This window comes from Drosophila persimilis, unplaced genomic scaffold (assembly GCF_003286085.1).
Source record: "Drosophila persimilis strain 14011-0111.01,24,50 unplaced genomic scaffold, DperRS2 tig00000000-arrow-pilon, whole genome shotgun sequence".
NCBI classification, from domain to species: Eukaryota; Metazoa; Arthropoda; class Insecta; order Diptera; family Drosophilidae; genus Drosophila; species Drosophila persimilis.
This window is the reverse complement of record NW_020825288.1, coordinates 21204676-21224896: the sequence shown is the minus strand read 5'-3', so window position 1 is coordinate 21224896 and position 20221 is coordinate 21204676. Positions and strand designations below refer to the sequence as shown.

Below are 20221 nucleotides of genomic sequence, written 5' to 3'. Positions count from 1 at the left end.
ACCGTCCTATTGCCGCTCTCTTCCTTTGGTTTCTATGGGAACCGCCAGTGATTTGTAATTAGGAAACGGCCGCCAACTGTCGCCTTGGTTTTGGCCTGGTCCAGGACGATGCCACGCCCCATTTGCACCGCAGCGGGGCAGCGGCTGGAGCGGCTGGAGGCATTAGCGAAACGTTAAATACCCAAGTGCCAGATGGGCAAAGGGACGAGGGGCGAAAAGGTGACCGGGTAAAATTAAATGAATGAAAAGTGCTAGAAGAAAAGTGTAAAGCAATGACGGCGACGCCTCGTTCAGCTTCTGGCCCTCCCCAGGCGCCATTTTCGCAGTTTGCGGCTTTGCGGGAAATGGCTAAGAGAGAGAGGGAGAGAGAGAAAGTGGGGAAGAGTGGAAAAAACTTCCGCGTAGTTGGTTGAAAGTTTATTAAACATTTAAATTCACTCATTTCTTTTCTGGTCCTCTCGGGCCTTTCCTACGTCTTGGCCCAATCTTTGGGGAAATGGCCAAAAATTGGAATTATTTCATGTCCGGTGTCACCATTTTCGGTGCTTCCGGTTGGGACTCCTGCTGCGGCACGGCACCCTTTTGCGCCCCAAAAAATAAATGCCTTGTGGCCATTGATGCAGAACTTTTGAAACTTCATTCCAAACGGAAATTTATAATTTTTGGGCCAGCGACCTTGGGTTCGGGCCCGGGTCCGGGTCCGGCACCGGCACGGGCCTTGTTTGCTCATGTCCTGCCTGCTTCCGCTTTAATTTTGGCTCTGTCTTTGGACCCAAAAGAAAACGAAAAAGAGACAGTTTACTTTTGCATAATTTTCGAAAATATGTTGCAGATGCTGGAAAATATTTGAGTGAAAGTTTACCACAATGATTTATGGTCGGATGGCCCTCATCAAAGCGAAGGAATGCCATTTGAATATTCATATAAATATTCTTCAAATGTTTTTCCCTTCATCTTTGTGGGGTATCTAATTGAATTGAATTGAATTCCACCTTAGACGGTCAGACATCCTTCACGGGCCAACAAAGAGGCAGGAAGAAAGGCCTCAGTGGGTCGAAGGAGCAAAATCAACAGAGAGCCCGAACGAATTGCTGGCCAAATGACCAACAGAGCTGCTCCGTGAATAGATATCCTTGTCGGTAATAAAATCGCTTTTCAGCATAATCCTTTGCCAGCTCAAATCTCATTCAGACCGCTTGGCTTGGCTTTGATTCCGAAAGCCCCGAAAACTTTTGCACCCACAAATTGAAAGGAGTTTTTGTTGCAGCTCCAGCAGCATTAGGAGCCACAAGTGTGGCATGAACGGCGGGCTTTGGCATTAGCCCAGGCCACATCCTCCTCCGGCTCCTTGAGGCACCTTTCAATGGTTCACCTTGTGAATAGAGTAAACCCATAATAGGCGTCATAGAAGGTGGAGCACGCACACCCATACAGAAGCACACGCCATTCACACACACTGGCACTCTTATTAGAGGGAAAGGATCCTTGAGGCGATGACGTTGCACTCGGAAGTGAGGCAGGAATGGCATGAGGCGCGCCCTGAAAATTGCAATAATGAAATCAAAATGTGAATGCACTTTGCATTTCCTACTCCGAGTCTGACCCTGTTTATGAGAACTGGAAGGGAAATGCAACTGCAGTTGGTCAACCTCCCAGGGCTCTTCCTTTGCCAGCTTTTCATCTCCGTCTCTTCTTCTCTCATTAGTTCTCATTTTGGTAAAATTATGCATCTTTGCTGCTGCTGCTGCTGCTACTTGTGCGATTGCATACAATTTGCATTTGAAAATCCCATCAGATCTGGGGGCTACTTACTGCCATGGGTTACTGGTCGCCAGTAAGTCAAACTGCATTCACTTTGGGAACCCAACCACCTGAAACTGCTCTCAAGAAACAATTCATTTGCCCAAAAGATAAAGAGCATGAGCTCCTAGTCCATACCTTACCTCCATCATCGCTAACGGGTCCATTTCCATTTAATTAAAGCAGAGATTCCCCTTTTTTCATTTTCCTCCTCTCGAGTGACCCCCGCACTTTGATTAAGCGTCAGACACAATGATTGGGTCACTGGCTGTGGCTGTGGATGGCCAACAATTGATAGACATTGGTAGTCCTAATGGAAAATCGGCAAAATTCAATTCCTCAATCCCCCTCAGTCACGCTTTCACCTTGGGAGGAGAATAAAAAACGAGTCCTTGACCTGATGTTACGGAAATGGAAAAAGGTTTTGTGTTTTTTTTAATTTGTTACTTTTTTCCTCTTATATTTTGAGCATTTTCCGTAAAGCTGTTAAATCTTTATAAATTATGTTAAATATAAAGAGATTTTGTTGGATTATTCTCTCAACAAAATTAATATTTGTTTGTATTTATTGTAACGCAGTAGACCGACTATTGGGTTGTCATGCCGTATCGTATTGACTAGACATTTTTAGTTTTTGCACAGAGTTGTTCAAACAACAGCAAAAATAAAATAATTCAGAGAGTAAAGTCGGCATTAAAGGTAACAATAATAATTTTTTCTTTGATAGACATTGTTTAACGCTTTAACCATTTACTTGGAATTTGTTTGCTAAGACAATAAGATAAGTCTCTTTGGACCATCATGGGATCATTATGGCCCTCTTCTGAAGTCGAAAATCCGTTTGATCAGCAGATGGTTTTTGCAGTCAATAGTGAGCTGGAAAATATGATTGAAGATGGAGAATCATTGGCTGTACCTGGTCTCGAGCCGTGCACTGAGTTGGGATATCTCATTGCCACGTTGTATGAGCCCCCTTTGAGGATGATCTATACAACTGATGGAACTATGGAGAAGTTCTACGTTTTCGATACGGATCTCATTGCTGAAGCACTAACGCATCAGTGCTCTTCTGTTTTGCAGCCGCCCCGGCCAGTTTCCATGGAAGTTCGTACATTCCTTTCCAATACCCTGAAAATGGCCGTCAGTCATATTCCATCGATTCTGGAGTTTATCCCATGCCCGGCAAAGGGTCGGCTGATAGTCCTGTCCCTGATAGATCGCGTCACCGGGGTCTTGGTCGGGTGTGGGATTGGCCAACTGCAGCCCCAACCTGCCGTAGATGAAAATGGAGACTACAAGGGCTTGGAGTGGTACCCGGAAATTCGAGGCTTTGCCATCAACACTCAATTCCGCGAGCTGATCAGCGAGTACCTTGCAAGTGATCAGATATTGACTCTGAATCCTGGAATTGATGGAACTCTGCTATATAATGTATTAATAATGTAGTAATTTAATTATTTTATTGTATGTAATGCAATAAATTTGTCAGTTAAAGTTGTCACATAGTTTTTGTTTTTTAGTTTTTTGTTTACAATATATTTTTAAGTATTTGGTTTTCGTATTAGTTGGTACTTAATGACTACATCTTTGCTATATCATGGGTACCTCGACCGTGTCGGTGTCTGTGTCGATCTTTAAAATGTATGCCCGCCCACAAAATTCTCCTTTCGAGGAGGGGGGCGAGTGCTAATGCCAAATGCACGTACACGAGTATTTATTTACAAATAGATTTGGGTCTGCTGATAATTACATGTATTGTATCTATACGTTAATCGAGCTTATGAAAAACACTTGGAGAGCTTAGAAATGTATTTTGATTTCGTTTTGTAAGTACTCACTATGGTCTCTATATGGTTATAGGCTTACAGCTAGCAAAATGTCATGGCCCTCACTCCTGTGGGGCCTCTCTGTTCGTTACAGTGTTGAAATAAAAGTCTGAGGGATAAGTGTTGGGCGGTTAACCGCAGTGTGTGGCTGGGGGGCTGTGTGGCTACCGAACCGCAGGCATTTGATGGATACACGGGAAATGTGTTAATTGTCTCGACACCCGTTAAGTGCGACCGCAGATATTTATTTCGATATGGGCATTTATTTTCTGTTCTCTTTTGGCGCACCAGCTGCTTGCGGTTCGACTTCGATTGGGGTTTTGATTGGGCTTCGATTGGGGTTTGTTTTCCTACCTGGCATCATTCGGTATGGCGGTATGGGGTGGCGGTGACAGCCTTGAAGCCATAATTAATGCCAGTTTGATTGCATTGTGTGGGTGGGTATCTGCATGTGTGGGTTTGGGGCATGGCATTCACCTAATTGCAATTAAGTTGATGCTGCCTGCACCCAAAGACAACTTTAATTAATTTCCGAGAATTTTTATAGGATTTGCTGCCATGGATAGTGCGCCTGTATGTCTCTCTATTGGTGAGTGTGTGTGTGTGTGTGTGTGTGTAATTAAAAAGGACGTTAAGTGGATAAATAAATACGAGTGAGGCATACTACAGTTTTTCCTGCGGGCACACGATGTTTGCATTTTGTTCGTTTATTTGTTTGATTTTATTTTTATTTATTTCTTTGACTACCGTATATTTGCCTTTCATGTTTCTCCTCTTATTTATTTATCTTTATTTTTATATTTATATATATATACGATATACGATATATGTATGTGTGTGTGTGTCGTTGATTTTTTTTCTGTATCGTTTAAATGCAATTCATTAGTATTTGGAATACGTCTCTGGTTTGGTTTGTGTATTCAATTAATTTACATTTTTCTGTCGAACAATTCTCGCAATAGAGTTATATACAGTGCGCGCGAGTCAGTTCGTTCTGTTTTCTGTTCTGTTCTCGTCTCCCTTCAATCCAATCCAATAAATTTACTTTCGCTTCGCTATCATTTAAATTGTTTGTTTTATGCAGCTTTATGTCGCATTTCTCGTTTCTGTTATGTTCGATCAATGAATGTATTTGCTATAATTTTCTGTTTTATTTATATTTTATGATTTTTTATTTATTTTTTTTGGCTTTTTCGCGCATGTTTGGAGCATGTTCGTGAGATAAGAGCACATAAAATAGAGTTTCATAAATTTTCGCCATGTAAATTGTTTGCAAATGTCACACAAATATCAAACATGAATTTTTCTATGTTCTTTTAAGTACACAAATTAAATGAATATTGAAATTCGATCTACATCGGGACGGGCTTACTCTCCGTCTACACATCGATATGAGAATTTTTATGAAATTTATTGGCAAAGGATGTTGCCCGAAACGAGGTCAAGTGTCAAAGTATTTGCTAGAAAATACTAAAAATATTTAATGTCACCATCTAGACAGAGAGAAAGCAGCAGGAGATACAAATGGCCAATTGAAAGGTGCAGCATGTGGCCACATTGCAACAGAAACTGCAATTCTAGTTTGAATTTTTTACCGAAAAATAATGCTCGAAATTCCTGCAAGCTGAATGCATTCAGATTCAGATTCAGGATATCTACGCAATTGCATATCGAAGTGCATAAATATTTACGGTTATGCATTTATGCGAAAGCCAAACAAAAGGAAACCCGAACGGACAAAACCCAAAAAATTAAATTTATGACAGAAATCAGGCCTAAGACTAGTGGGAGATTTGTGGATTTGTGGGGGCTGGTGCTTACGGACTAGTTTTCGCTTAGAGCTCGTAGAACTTACAATTAGCTGCAATGTCTTGGGGGCTAGACAGCTACATAGATAGAGAGAGAGAGTGGGAGAGAGGGAGAGAGAGGGTGTGTGTGTGTGTGTGTGTGTGTGTGTCCAGGGACTTACGGATTTATCCTTCCTTCCCTACGTTTCTTGAGTTATTAGTCAGTAGATAAAATCAACTAGCTTACAACATGCACTCGATTATTATGTGTATTTATCTGATTTAATTTCCTTTCACTTCATTCTGCTTTTTAATGCTTATCAAATTGGGGTTGGTTTTTTCATATTGGCAGAGTTCTGGATTCACTCCTTAGTTTGGCCTCGCTCCGTTGACATGTCATGTCCGATGGCCCACACCGATGAGGATGACGCTGAGCAGCAGGGCGAGGATGCTTAGGGCATAGGCCCGTGTGGTGGCTGCCGATGAGGTGACCGCCGATGCAGATGATTCACCTGGGAAATGTACATAAGAAAAAGAAGGAAAGCACACACCACTCCGTTAGGGACTTGTCCAGACACACACATATTTCACGTCGCGACTCACCATTTATTATGTTCAGTGTTACGGTCGCACTGGGGCTATTCGACGGGCTACATGTGTAATTGCCAGTATCGCGCTTCTTGGCCGACTCGATGATTAATGAGCCAATCTGCAGAGCGACCAAAAAAGAAAGTTCAAGTACAGAAATGTTAAAGAAACTACCAAAAAAGAAGATAAACAGTTTGGGGCACCGAGACGCACGTACTCCAAATATTTGGCAGTCTGCAGAACAGAACCAAGTCTTGGCAGGGGCAGGGGCAGTGGGGGTCAGAAAGTTATGGGACAGGCAATTAGAGAGAAATGCGACAAAACTGAAACTTTTATGAAACAATATTATAATTTTTTTTGCTGTGCTGCACACCCGGACGCAGACACGTGGCAGTGGCAGTGGCAATGGCGGCATCAGAAGCAGCCAAGAAGCCTTTTGAAATTGAGTGTAATTAAATTAAAATCAACAAGGGAGTCATTCTGCCAAGGAGGACGAGGACGAGGACTAAGAGTAGTACTCACCGTGCTCTGTCCCTCGCCAGTGGCCTCCGGTAGATTGGGATCCAATTGCGTGCGATGGCGTCGCGAGTCCGCTGCCAGTTGCTCGGCCCCATGGTACCACATGATGAAGGTGGGCGGCTCCAAGGCGCCACGGACAATACAGCGTAGGACGACATTGCTGCCAGCCTTCACGTAGCGATCTGGTTCGCCCAGTATCTCCGTGCGGGGCACTATTCAAGAAGAGACAGAGGGAGTGGCAGCGCATTAGATGATGATGAACATAAGCATAACTGTGTGGCTGTGGCCCCCCATCCTTAAATTGTGTCATTGGCGCTAATCTATTGAATTAACAGCTGGGGAGTCACGTAGCACACGTAAATCTGGCACCCAAAGAAAATCCACTTTTCAATTTTTCACTTACTGATTCTTGGTCTCTCTCTCTTTCTCTCTCTCTCTCTCCCCATCCCTTGGAGACTCGACTCCTCATCCCTGGACGGACGGACTTTTTTGGCCAACAGACACGCACATGCATAACAAACTAAGAGTTGTGTCAAACAAAAAGTAGAAAAAAAGGGAGAGAGAGTAGGGGTATGCGCCCCGCCTGAAAAAGCGCACAGAATGAACAGAAACAAGTTGGGAATGTTGGCGCATATATTTTCACACGACCTGAACGCCTCCGAGCCCCTTACCTCCCCGAACCTCTCGAGGCCTGGGCTGGGCGGGCGGCGTCTTCATTTGCGCCGATGGGGAGACGTGTGCTTTGAAATTTGACAAAATCACGTATACGACGAGTTTTCACTGCTGTTACACAAAAATGTGTGCAAAATGAGTGCGCCGAGAATTTACACAAAATGCCCCGACTATGCTCTGGAGTGTACGAGTGTGTATCTGTGTGTGTGTGGATTTCCACGGATGTGTTTGTACCAGAAGCGTGCTGTGGAACACGCGCCATGCTCTGGTTTGACACCAAAGTGTGTCAGCTTGTCAAAATCGTCATGTTGTTGCATGTTAGTTTTCCAGCTGCTTGACTGGAGAAGCGCGACATGGGAAAAAAATTATGGAATATCAAATGGGGGCTCGATAGTCGATTAAACGATACCCTCGAGTAGGGAAATATCTGGGGAATGTCATAAAATTCAAAAGCAAATTATGACAAAGAGAAATAGGTACTCCGATGAATTGCTTGGTTTTTGGTGCTGGCTTTATCGACTTGTTTTTTGTAGCTTTTGCAGAATATATATACTTTCTCGACTACAAACATATCCCGAATACGAAATGCCCTTTTAGTTCACAAGCACGTTTACAGGATAGTAAAATAAAACTAGAAGCAGTGGCAAATGGCAATGTTATTAGCAAACGCTCTACTTTATCACCCACGCAACACCCCAGCACCAGCACCAGGGAGCTGCAGCTACCACTTCTGCGAAAAAAACTATGGCACGCAGAGGGAGATAATTATACAGAAGCTGTTGGGGAATTCATTTAATTAACTACACACACTGATAGTGTCCATTGATTGTCCCCACAACTTTAGATATCATTCAGCCAGAACCAGATCCAGTAGAAGAACCCAATAGCCTGAGCCAGTGGAAAGAAAAGAAAAGCAGACCGGAGCAAAGAAAACCTCAAACTTTTGACCACACTTTTAGCTAATTTCCCAAGTACAAAAGGGACTCTGAGGCTGAAGTGAAGGGGAAACGGAAGTGGCAATGGCTTCTTGGGTTAAGAGTGTCAGGCGATGGCGAATTGCAGCAACTTAAATTAATTGAGTTTATGGCGAAATGCTTTTAGGGAAATTAGTTGGAGTCCCAGTCAGTCCTTTCCGTCTTTCCTGTCTGTCCCGTCTTTAGGTGCATAAACATCACAGGGAATATTGTCACTTTTGATGGTGAGATAAAATTGCCACAGAAAGAAGCAAAAAAACAAAAAAAAAAAAACAGAAGAAAAGAGAAAGTAAACCCAAAATTGGCTTTGGCTGGTACAAGATTAGCAGCAAATTAAATAAGCAGACGACCAGAGACCCAGAGGCCAAAAGAGAAAACCGAAACGAGAAACGAGAGTCGAAAACGAGATGAGATGAGCTGAACAGAAAACGAATCTCATAAAACCAAATCTAGTTTGTCGTTCAATGATGCAGAAAAAAATATATTCATTCATTCATTCAGGCCACCAGTATGTGGCGGGGACTGCCATGTACCGTGGGCGATAATTTGACTTTTGGTTGGTGGTACAGAAAGAGAAGGCATCCACATTTCGTTTCCTTTGCCAAAGTTTAAAAGATTATTGCATAAACTTTTCAGCAAACTAAACTTTGATGGGTCCTGCCTTTTTGGCCTATTAACAGGGATTTTGTGCCATTGTCCTGCTTCTCCTGCTGCTGATGCTGCTGCTGACCCACAAAAGCTTGAGTAAATGAACCAAAACCAAAGAAACTGACATTTTAACCAACAACAAAGCAAACAAGGCAGCACTCTGTATATCTGTCTCTTTCTGGCACACACACACATACACACATACGCATTGGCATAACAAATTGACCGAAAACTACGAGGCTATTACCCCAACTTTTGGCTATGGCTCAGAAATCAAGCAGCAGGCGGTAGGAAGGCCAAAGCCTCAACATAAAAGCCATTGCCAAAGTCTTGGCATCAAAATCATTCAGCAAAAAAAGGGGGGGAATGTGAATGGGGATAGGAATGGGGTTGGAAGTGGTTGGGGTTGGTGGGATTGGTGGGTCGAAAACGAGGCGAGAATCGACAACATGCAAAGGGAGTTTTAGCCGTTTGCACAGACAAAACGATGCAATAAATACAAATTACATGGCAAAGGCACAAAATCAGCCAAGCAGCGCGACAAAAAAATGGGTGAGAAGAGAGGGAGAATAGATCCAGGAAAAACTGCACACAGAGGGGTGAGAGGCGGTGAATGAGAGGTGCTGGCGATAATGGTTATGGCCAAAAGAATGGAACGCCAGCAAGGAACAGAGGGAAAGACAGGCAAACGCATGGGCAAAAATTCAACTTCAAACAAACAAAAGGAGAGATTGGAGCAGGACATAGAAATGGTTGAAGGCCAAATGACTGCAAATAATGGCCACGGTAGCTGTGCGAAGAAGGAGAGGGGGAAAATCCATAGGGAGAGGGAGAGGGAGAGAGAGATTGAGTGAATAGGAAGTGCGCTAAAACCATTGTGGAAAATCCATGTCAGGGCATGAATAGAAATCCTTTCTGCTTAAACTTGTCGTTAGATTAACGCAAATGTGGTCGCGCATACGAAATTTCCACACAGCCAAAAGAATACTCGTACTCGTATATGGATTTTCCCGAAATACCTGTTGGGTGCCATATATACGTACTTATATCCTGCCAAAGATAGTCCTGATTCCTCTAGGCATGCGAGTGAGTGTTTAGCATACAAATTAGCTGAGCCGGAAATGCGAAAATCACTTTTTGCCAACGCCATTATCCAGTCTATTGCCCTTGCCCCCAAAAATTCCGTATTCTTTTTTGCTCTTTTAGTCTCGTCCCAGCATGTGGTTGGGTTCTTTGCGTTTTTGCTTGTTTTTTTTTGTATTTCTGTGCTGTGCGCCTTGTCTTCATAAAACCAAAGTGTTAGTTGGATAAAAGAAAATTCAATTTGTCAGCTCCAAATGTAAATTGACTTTCCACACTTTTTCCTTTCAATTCTGTGTAGGCTGAGGCCTAAATTCGGTGCCTAAATTGTCGTTGAATTTAAAATAATGGGGTAATTTTCAAGCCAAGGAGTAACTGCACAGCGGGAGAGAAGGAAAGTAGGAAAAATGTTTGCTGTGTTCTACAGACACAGACCACAAAACACAGAGATATATATTTGGCATAGTTAGATTCAAATGAATGTTGGAAAATCCGAAAAATATTTGCCACTGATTTTTCATGTGATGAGCATGTCGTATAGCCTCGAGTCGAGTGCGGTTGTTTGCAACATATCGATGCACGATTCCATATCAATTACAGAATCCATTCGGTGCATGCAGCGTATGGTCTGGTGCCTCGACACTGACATTTACATTGTTCATTTGGCTTTGGCTACTGTGTGTTTCTTCCGGTATGCAAACATGAAATTTAATTAACTTTTTACCCAACACCACCTCCCCGGAAAAACAGAGCCAGAGCCAGAGCCAGAGCCACAGTTTTTCCCCCGTGTGAGTGTGAGTGTGAGTGTGTGTGGTGAAAACCCAAACCCAATGGAAAACCAAACCAGAGAGCAGACCGACCCGTAGAAACGCACGTAAAAGTTTTCTCGTTAAAAAACTTGACCAAGCAAAGAAATTTGTTCGCTTTTTTTTTGTAGCTTTTCAATGGGCAATGGATGGGCAGCAGGCGCAGAGGCAGCCACAATTTGAATGCAATTTAGTGAGTAATTTGAAATGCAGCAGCCGCATGAAACATGCAAAGATCTCCGGCCCCCATGTGTGACCTCCTCTCTGGATGTCTGTGGCTGCCACAAAGGCTAAAAAGTTTCTGCATTTGCTGCCGCTTGACCTTTGCCACACTGACACCCAAAAAATTACACACTCCAGAGCACATACTCGCACTACTTATTCATATGTACATATTTCATGCTCCTGCTCATGTTCATGTTCATGTTCATGGTCTTGGCCGTGACTTTACTTACCCACAACTTGCAGCTGGACACGCGCACTGACTTTGGGCTCTGTGGAGACCTGGCACTCGTAGGACCCGGCATCACGGGCCTGTACATATTTTATCTGCAGCGTCCAGTACTTGTCCGGCTGCTTGATGGCCAGAAAACGCTGATCGGCTATGAAGACCGCCCTGGAACAAAATTTTGAAAAGTGGGTTTAATTCAATTTAAATGAGAACTAGTTTAAACACTTTAACAAATACTATTATTATTTAAAATACAACTAGATAGTTCCCTAAAGAAACCCTCTTTCGAATCGGTTATCTCAAAAATAGAACAGCGTTTAAACGCAGCATTTAGCAGAAAAGGTATTCAACAATAGAACAATGGATCACCCAAACAGTAGACCCACTTAGTCCCTTTGCTAAGTCCGCTACTAATGGCCACTCAAAAGACACTCCAAGTTATTTAGTTGCCGCATTTAAACGTCGACGGCAACAGCAACAGCAACAGCAGCCTGCAACAACAATCTGCAATAAGAGGCAACAAGCAACAGGGAGAAGGAAGAGTCGACAACAAAGTTGCATGTTGCGGGGGGCCAGGCAACATGCAAATGCTGAAGGGAAGTAGTACTAAAATAAGTTGCGTTTAATGTCGTTGTTGCAATATTTTTGCTCCTTCTTGGGTCACCCCAAAGCCTCTCTCTCTCTCTCTCTCTCTGTTCGGGAAAATTGCCCTCTGCACTTTGCCTAAAGTGCAAAAATGTTTCCGTCATTTGGCTAAAATGCAATGAGAGTTTAACCCCACGAAAGCCCTGCCCCTGCCACACACACATGCGTTGACATTGCTTATTATGCGCCCCCAAAACCCACTCCACACAATCTTTTTGGCCAGGAAGCACTGCCACTGCCACTGCCCCATACACTAACAAGTTTTGATGCTAAACCCAGATTAGACCCTTGCGTTTTGCACTCGTAAAACTCGACATTTTATGACTTTTGCCATTTCCTTTGCGCCCCCTAAACTGTATACATCACACCCTTCCCCACCCCCTAGAAACCACTACAATCCCTACCTTCCCCCCTTCCAGTTGTCGCTGTGTATTTCTTATCAAGATTTTGTAGTTACTTTATAATTTTCATTTCATTTTAAAGTTTTCCCAGTGGTGCTTGACTTTCTTCTTAGCAAAGACTCCAGCTCCCCCCTCCCTCCGACTCCTACTCCTCCTTTCTCCATTATATGCCATATTTTTTGTACAATTCCTTTTGGTCGGTCCTTATTTTCTGGCATTCTGTGGTCTTCTCTCTGCTCGTTGCTCGTTGCTCGTTGCTCAAGTGCTGGTACCCTAGTGACCCTCGGATGCTGCACAAGTTTTCATCTGCAATTTATTGTTGAAATTTCTCTGTGTGTGCGAGCTCTCCTCTCAGCCACTTGGATACATGTGATGCATGCAACCAATACACTGCTTAATGGAGGCTAATCAAAAGATTGGATTCATGGGAATTGTGGAGATTTTTGGAATTTTTGGGAAAGCGGTTTTCAAAAGAAAAACAATTATTTGAAAGTGGATATTCGCAGCTATTTCTTTTGTAAAACCTGTTAGGAATGCTTCTGGCAGTTATTTCTCTTTACTCTAAGAGGTCTTCTTCACATTCGAATTTTATTTTATATTTTTCCCCTACTTAAATAAGTATCTTTGCAGCTTTACAGATCTCTAATAACGAAAGAAACTAAACCATAGATTCAAGGAGGTACTCTCAAGAGATTTGTGCCCCCAAACACCACCTCGATCTTGAGAGCATATCAAAACCGCATTTCATTTCCTTTGACTGGGAGTGGTCCCATCCAGTTTTTGCCACTCTCCTGGAATCCTATTAAAAGGAAGCTCATCCCATCTCAACGCATCTCCTGCACACATGCAACTGGGAGACTCTGTGGCTCCTTGTGCGTGTGGTGTGTGTCTGTGGCACGCATACCCAGAGATAAGAGATAACAAAGTAGTCAAGCAACACCTGGCTGCAAGGTAATTACCTGAACCAGCCACCCACCTACCACCGAGCACTTCTAACCGAATCACTTCTGTCCCGGCCAGGAGCCGTGCCTGGCGCCCATTGTGTAAGTGGTGGATGGGCTATAAATTGAGGAAAGCATATGTCCAGCGGGCAAACAAAAGGCGCCATTGCACGTGACATTTATATGATAGTGTAAACACATCATTTGCGCTATTATACAACACATTCGGCCCTCTCTTCCCTTCTCTCTCTCTCTCTCTCTCTCTCCCTATCTCTATCTGTCTCACTGGCTAAAAGTTTTTGAAATCTATTCCCATTATGTTTGATATGCCGGGGCTGCTGCTGCTTCTGCAGAGCCGAAGGACAAACAGTTGGGGTTTTCTTTGAGCGTGGAAAAAGAAAACTTTCTAGATAAATGTGACAGAAGACATTGGAGCAGGAAAGACACAGAGAAACCGGCAGCGGAAGCAGCGAATGCATGAAGATGGACTCTTGGCCCCGAAGCGGGCAGGGGAGTGGGTCGGAGTGGAGGATACACTGCCATGACACTGCACCCTAGACCTGGACTAGTGTGTGGACTGGTGCTGGGCCGCAGTGCAGGAAGCAATCAGTAAGGACACTATCTCGGCTAAATTTCAATGCTCCAGTGCCTGGGCATGGGCATGGGCATGGGGCCTCGCCATCTCAGCCAATGTTTGCTTCCTTCAGCCAGTCATTCATTCAAGCCCCAGCCATTCATCCTTAGACACACACAGATACTCAGACACACTCACTCTCTCACTGTGGGACAAACATACACTTCCACTTCCACTGCCACTGCCACTGCCTCTGCCACACTGCCACTGCCCCGTCTTATCTAATGTGAAAGGTTCATTGGTTTTACGTTTCTATCAAAGTAATAAGCTGGAAATGTTTGCCTTGCCTTGCCCACCTTGTCCAATACACTCCCAAAAGGCAAACGTGGCTAAAACAGAAGGGAGAAAGCAGTGAGAAAAGCCAGGCAGCCAGCTCCAGAGTCGGAGACAGCTTGAAGTAAAGTTTTTACTGGATTTCGAGAGGAGCAAAAAAAATGTGCAATGAAATTGCACACTTGCGTTTCCGCTTGGCATGTCATACCCGGAACACGGCAAAGGACACATCCACACATCCACAAGCCAGGCATCATTGATGTGCAGAGCTACTCTACTCCGCCGTGTCCGCCGTGTCCTCCTTCTCCCCTCCCACTCCTCCTCTTCCTGAGCTGAAGGCGTATCCTGCTCTCCTGCTGGACACACAGATTGGAATTGAAAAGGAAGGCGAGAACGAGGGAGAAGGCTCTTCGGATGATGCTGCTGCTCGCAGGAGCGAGCACAAAGTTTGTGCTCTTAATTCATTTTGTTGTAAATTGTTTTCGTCTCAATTGAATCTACACAAATAACACACGGAACGAAATGTGCAATCCCAGTGGATGGAGGCTGGGAGCTCTATTAGAGGGATCTAGGGATCCAGTACTTAGTCATATCTTGGGAATACAATAAGTTAAAATATTTCCTGTAACTTTTTTTTTTAAATTCAATATAAAATTGAACATATCTGAATATTGTAACCCTGTTAAAAGTGCAGTCTTGCTATTGTTCGTGTTATCGATATTTGGTTGGAAAGCTCACTTCCATCTCCCATTTCTTTTTAAATTCGATATAAAATTGAAGAGATCTGAATATTTCCACCCTGTTAAAAATGCAGTCCTGCTATTGTTCTTGTTATCGATATTTGGTTGGACAGCTCACTTCCATCTCCCATCTCTTTTTAAATACGATATAAAATCGAACATATCTGAATATTGCAAGTGCAGTCTTGCTATTGTTCGTGTTATCGATATTTGGTTGGACAGCTCACTTCCATCTCCCATTTCTTTTTAAATTCGATATAAAATTGAAGAGATCTGAATATTTCCACCCTGTTAAAAATGCAGTCCTGCTATTGTTCTTGTTATCGATATTTGGTTGGACAGCTCACTTCCATCTCCCATCTCTTTTTAAATTCGATATAAAATCGAACATATCTGAATATTGTAACCCTGTTAAAAGTGCAGTCTTGCTATTGTTCGTGTTATCGATATTTGGTTGGAAAGCTCACTTCCATCTCCCATCTCTTTTTAAATTCAATATAAAATTGAAGAGATCTGAATATTGCCACCCTGTTAAAAGTGCAGTCCTGCTATTGTTCTTGTTATCGATATTTGGTTGGACAGCTCACTTCCATCTCTAGCACTACGGCATGTGCTTGTAACAAAAAATAGAGCAGAAAACCCGTATTTCCAATTGTGCGAGTTCTTATTGCCTTTTGCGGTGTGTTAAGTTTTACTTTGTTTTCCGCTTTGTCTTTCGTTGTATTTGGAACCGATTTTTCTGTAATTCTGCTTTAATACGCACATTAAAATGAATGATTACAATAACAATGGTATAACCTCTAAAAGTACATAGATAAATTGAATAAACTGATGCTAATTTTATGACTTTTCCACCAGCGGAACTCAGTGTCGATGAGGATGTCGATGTCGATGTCGATGTCGAGGTTGATGGCGATGGCGATGCCGAGCAGTTGATCATCGAGGAGTACAAGATATGGAAGAAAAATACACCATATATGTACGATGAGATTGTGACACATGCTCTCGAGTGGCCATCGTTGACGGCCCAGTGGCTGCCCGGTGCATCCGGGCAGGACGGCAAGGAATACTCGGTGCATCGTCTCATTTTGGGGACACACACGACGAACAACGAACCGCATCACTTGTTGATTGCCAGCGTGCCGGTCCCCACCGAGGAGGCACAGATTGATAGATCGCGTTACGGCATTGAGATGGGGGAGAATGGTGGCTTTGGTCCGGGGTGTGGCAAAATCGAAATGGAGGTCATCATCAACCACGAAGGCGAGGTGAACCGTGCTCGCTACATGCCACAAGACTTTTGCATCATAGCCACCAAATCGCCAACGAGCGATGTCCTGGTGTTTGACTACACAAAGCACCCGAGCAAGCCGGAAAGTCCCGGCAAATGCGTGCCAGATCTGCGCCTGCGTGGCCACACGAAGGGGGGATTTGGCCTCTCCTGGCATCCGAAGCAGATGGGTAAGCCAAAGCAGCGGTTACGCACCCACAATCTACTCCTCTTGGTAAAATCTCTTAAATGTGAATCCGTTTTAAGGTTACTTGCTGTCGGCTTCTGATGATGAAAAAATATGCTTGTGGGACATTAATGCCGCACCCAAGAGCCATCGCGTGATCGATGCCAAGAACATTTTCACTGGACACAACGCTCCAGTGCGCGATGTCGCCTGGCATAATCAGCAGCAAACAGTCTTCGGTTCTGTGGCCGATGATCGGAAGCTCATGATCTGGGATATACGCAACGGCAACACGACAAAGCCATTGTTTAATGTCGATGCCCATGCAGACGCTGTGACTTGTCTGTCTTTCAATCCCATCTCAGAGTACACATTGGTCACTGGATCCGCTGACAAGACTGTCGCCTTGTGGGATATGCGTAATCTGAAGAATAAATTACATTCGCTTGGGGCACACCAGGGAGAGATCACCCAGATTCATTGGAATCCCTCAAATGAAAATATCGTCGCTTCGGCTAGCAGCGATTGCCGCTTGAACGTATGGATGTTGTCGAAAATTGGCGACAAACAATGCTCAGAAGAAGTCGTGGATGGGCCGCCAGAGCTGCTCTTCATCCATGGCGGGCACACGGCCATAATCAACGACTTCTCGTGGAATCCCAATCCAATGTTCCCATGGACCATATGCTCTGTGTCCGCCGACAATTTGATGGAAGTGTGGCAAATGGCCGATATCGTGTACCAGGAAGATGAGGAGCGTGGGTCCGAGGTACCGGACTCCAAGAACTAATACGCAATCCTAATTAATATTTTGCAGAGGCTTTCAGACATATTCCAATCTTAATTTTCATCTGAGCCTATCTCCGAAATAAGTTATAAAATAAGATATTGTCTCTGCTAATATCAGGATGCGCCTAAACATACATTGATCATCTCATTTGCTTGTCATTAATTCTTGATTTTCGGGGTGTGATAATTGTTAAATTGCATTCCAGTTGACGTTCATTAATCATAATTATGCATTGTCTCGAACAGAGGCCTGGCCATCAGGAAATCTCTTAAATATTATACGTTATTTGGCATCGGAATAATTGCGCAAATATTTGCGCTTGTCTCTGAATGATGATTATATGTATAACACTTGCGCTGTCAATGAGAGGGGAAAACAATAGTACTTTGAGTGTCCCCCGGGGCAGCCAGGAACTGGCAATGATATCATTCGACCCCACTCCCCTCTGCATGCGTCAGATGAAAATTGATTTATAATTTCAAATGTACGGAAATGAATTTTGTTAATTACCTGTCAACGGTCAAGATGTGTCCATCGCGCAGTCGAATCCAGGAAACAGATTTGTTGCCCAGTTGTTTGACCTGTTGAAAAGAGAAAGAGAGAGAGGAATGAAGACCTGGTCAATGGCATGGAAATTGAGGAAATTTAATTTAAATATAAATGGGAATACGAATTAATAGAGCGAACTAAAACGAGGGAAAATCCAATTAATGTATCAATGGAAAACAAAGAAAATCGCACTCAAAATGATGTAATCTATGTATAACACAAACCTATAGAGAATATTTTCAGAAATACCAATAAATAAACCAGTATAATTATTATAAAAGATTGTATAATCCCTATACGTCTTCGAATGAAATTGAATGGGAGCTTGAAGCTCATGTTAGCATTAAATCAACTAAAAAGTCAATCTTAAGAATACAAAATTGAATAGAAATAGAGATCCAAGAGGCCTGTCTGTTTACGAAATAACTCATGAAAATACTATATGTATCGATAGTGCCCTCAAGAAGATTTATATCCTGCTGCATATCCTGTAGAACTAAGCTAGCAATGAATAACTTCAAAGAACCGCTGGCAATTCATACTCGTACTCGCATCTTCAATGAATTCAATGTCTAGTCTTCTGGCAAGCCATCATCTAATCCTCCCCTGCACAATATTCGTACTCCAACTCTACGCTCAATTAACAACATTGACAACCCCCAAGTGATTAGAAGAGGGGCACCGGGCTGTGGGTTGGTTGCTCAACAAGTGGAAGAGAAATGTCAAAGTGCACCAGCCACCCACATAGACGGACGGAGGAGGCGGCGGCAAGAGAGTAAATTAGTGCAACCGAAATGTATGCAGTATCCGGGCGGTATAGCTGCCTCCCCAACGGCCACAGAAACTACATTGAAATGTAATTAAATACCGAAATGAACATGAGACTCTCGGTCGGGCAGGCAGATAGACAGACAGACCCTGGAGAGGCCTGAGAGGCCCAGGCATCCGCATGTTTCAGATATTATCGAAATGTGTCGTAGTTAGTAAATCTAAAATGCATTTATAGAACACCCCTTCACGCAGATGCACACACAGATACAGATACAGATACAGAGAGAGAGCGAGAGTCATTTGCTAGTGCTTTATCCTATTTACATTGAAACGATTTTGTCCATTCAACACTTTGGATCGGGTTTTCTATGGGTATACATGTATACGTATACAGAGGTATCCATTAAATGTTTTAGTGGCTGTCGCCGCCCTGTAATTCTGTTGTAATGGTCTCATTAGGCGCCCAATGCATGTGTCGCATTTAATTGGGAATGAGACGACTGGTCGTCGGAAGGGAAGGTCGGAGGACCGTCTCTCAATGCCAGATTACTAATTTAGTTTTGTGGAAAATTCCATTTCCTAGATTACTTTTGATTGCATTTGCCAGATGGAAATGGAGCCACATATCAATGGGCCCCGGAAAGGAAACCTCCTTAGCCATTGATTGTTCTGCCTTCGAGTTTGAAATTAAGGCAATTTAGAAAGGAAGCCGCCTCCACCACCTCCACCACTCCACAAGCCATTGCACATTCTATGCCTCTGTTTCCTGACTGGAACAAAAGTAAAGCTTCGACAATTACAAATAAGCTGCTGCTTGGAATATTTCAAATAAGCCATTTGCTGCCTGCTGCCTGATGCCCCATCACCTGATGTCATCGAATCGAATGCCCAGGACAAGTGCCAGGCCAATTTGAAAAGAAGCGAACCAAAGACCAATCTTTGCTCAACTTGTGCGCTGTCCATGTCCCTGTCAATGTCCACGTCCTGGACTAAGAGGAGTCACTCAACTGTGCCACTTAATGCAGCATTTGAACAGAGAATGGAATGAAAGGCGAATGGAGAATGGGGAGCAACGAGCGAGAGAGAGAGCAAACTGAGGGCATAAAGTGTAAAGCCAACGACGGGTAATTGACGAAAATTGAGATGCGAGCCTTATACTTTTCATTCCACCATCGGACTGGATGGGAAGACCTAGACTTTTTCATTCCCCTTCCGGACTGTAGCTGTAGCTGTAGCGATGGCGGATGGCGGATGGCGGAAGGTGGATGGAGAGGCAGAGACCATCTGTCTAGCCTGTCGTTTGTTAAATTCTGTGGCAAGCACTTAATTGACCATGACAACAAGAAATTAACATTGCTCGGCTGGAAAATTACAGCCAACGGGAAAGCATGCCCTCATCATCGAGCATTAAATATTTCAGGAATTTCCCTTATTTTTTGTTCTTTGCCTACAGGAATTTCTATTTCATTTTGTTTTGCCACGTTTTGTTCCTGAATTGATGTTTTATGCCAAGGAATTTCCATCGCTTGGGGCGCAATAATTAGCCATGTTGCATGTTTCACAAAGAGTATGAGGAGACAGTGAAATATCTATTGGGGGACCATCCCCATCATCAAGCTTCTTGGTTTTTAGAACTTTTTCTTGATTCTTTTTGGAATTTTCCAGCACTTTCCCACCAATTAAAGTGAGTTGAAATGAAATATCTCCTGGAGGAGCAGCAGAACCTTAAGTATCTCCGTTTTGTAGACTAGATTTTCGTAGTGAAGTCCAGCGATATGTAACTATTCCCTCCCTCAGGCTTTCATTGTTTTCCCCGCAGCGGGATTAACCAACACTTTAATCCTTTGTTCAAAGTTTAAAGCCACTAAA

At 43.4% G+C, this 20221-nt stretch overlaps 2 protein-coding genes across 2 annotated transcripts in view; one reads left to right on the top strand and one right to left on the bottom strand.

Annotated features, from left to right (window-relative positions):
* Nucleotides 1-5300: 5300 nt before the first annotated feature.
* Nucleotides 5301-20221, bottom strand: part of LOC6591667 (hemicentin-2) — a 64307-nt gene continuing 49386 nt past the window's right edge. The window contains exons 4-8 of the mRNA XM_026995188.1: nucleotides 17543-17613; nucleotides 11156-11316; nucleotides 6524-6732; nucleotides 6017-6122; nucleotides 5301-5925 (exon numbers count right to left, since the gene is read on the bottom strand). Coding sequence (XP_026850989.1) covers nucleotides 5810-5925; nucleotides 6017-6122; nucleotides 6524-6732; nucleotides 11156-11316; nucleotides 17543-17613 — 663 coding nt within the window. The 3' untranslated portion in view covers nucleotides 5301-5809. The remainder of the gene's footprint in view (nucleotides 5926-6016; nucleotides 6123-6523; nucleotides 6733-11155; nucleotides 11317-17542; nucleotides 17614-20221) is intronic.
* Nucleotides 15555-17519, top strand: LOC6591668 (probable histone-binding protein Caf1). The gene is made up of 3 exons (XM_002016961.2): nucleotides 15555-15576; nucleotides 15644-16246; nucleotides 16323-17519. Exons 1-3 carry the CDS (start codon nucleotides 15555-15557, stop codon nucleotides 17030-17032), a joined length of 1335 nt encoding a protein of 444 aa, XP_002016997.2. The 3' UTR covers nucleotides 17033-17519.

Coding starts and splice junctions, on each gene's coding strand:
- LOC6591668 (XM_002016961.2), top strand. CDS start 15,555: ATGAATGATTACAATAACAATG. Junction 15,577..15,643: donor GAATGATTACAATAACAATG/GTATAACCTCTA, acceptor CTTTTCCACCAG/CGGAACTCAGTGTCGATGAG. Junction 16,247..16,322: donor CTGGCATCCGAAGCAGATGG/GTAAGCCAAAGC, acceptor ATCCGTTTTAAG/GTTACTTGCTGTCGGCTTCT.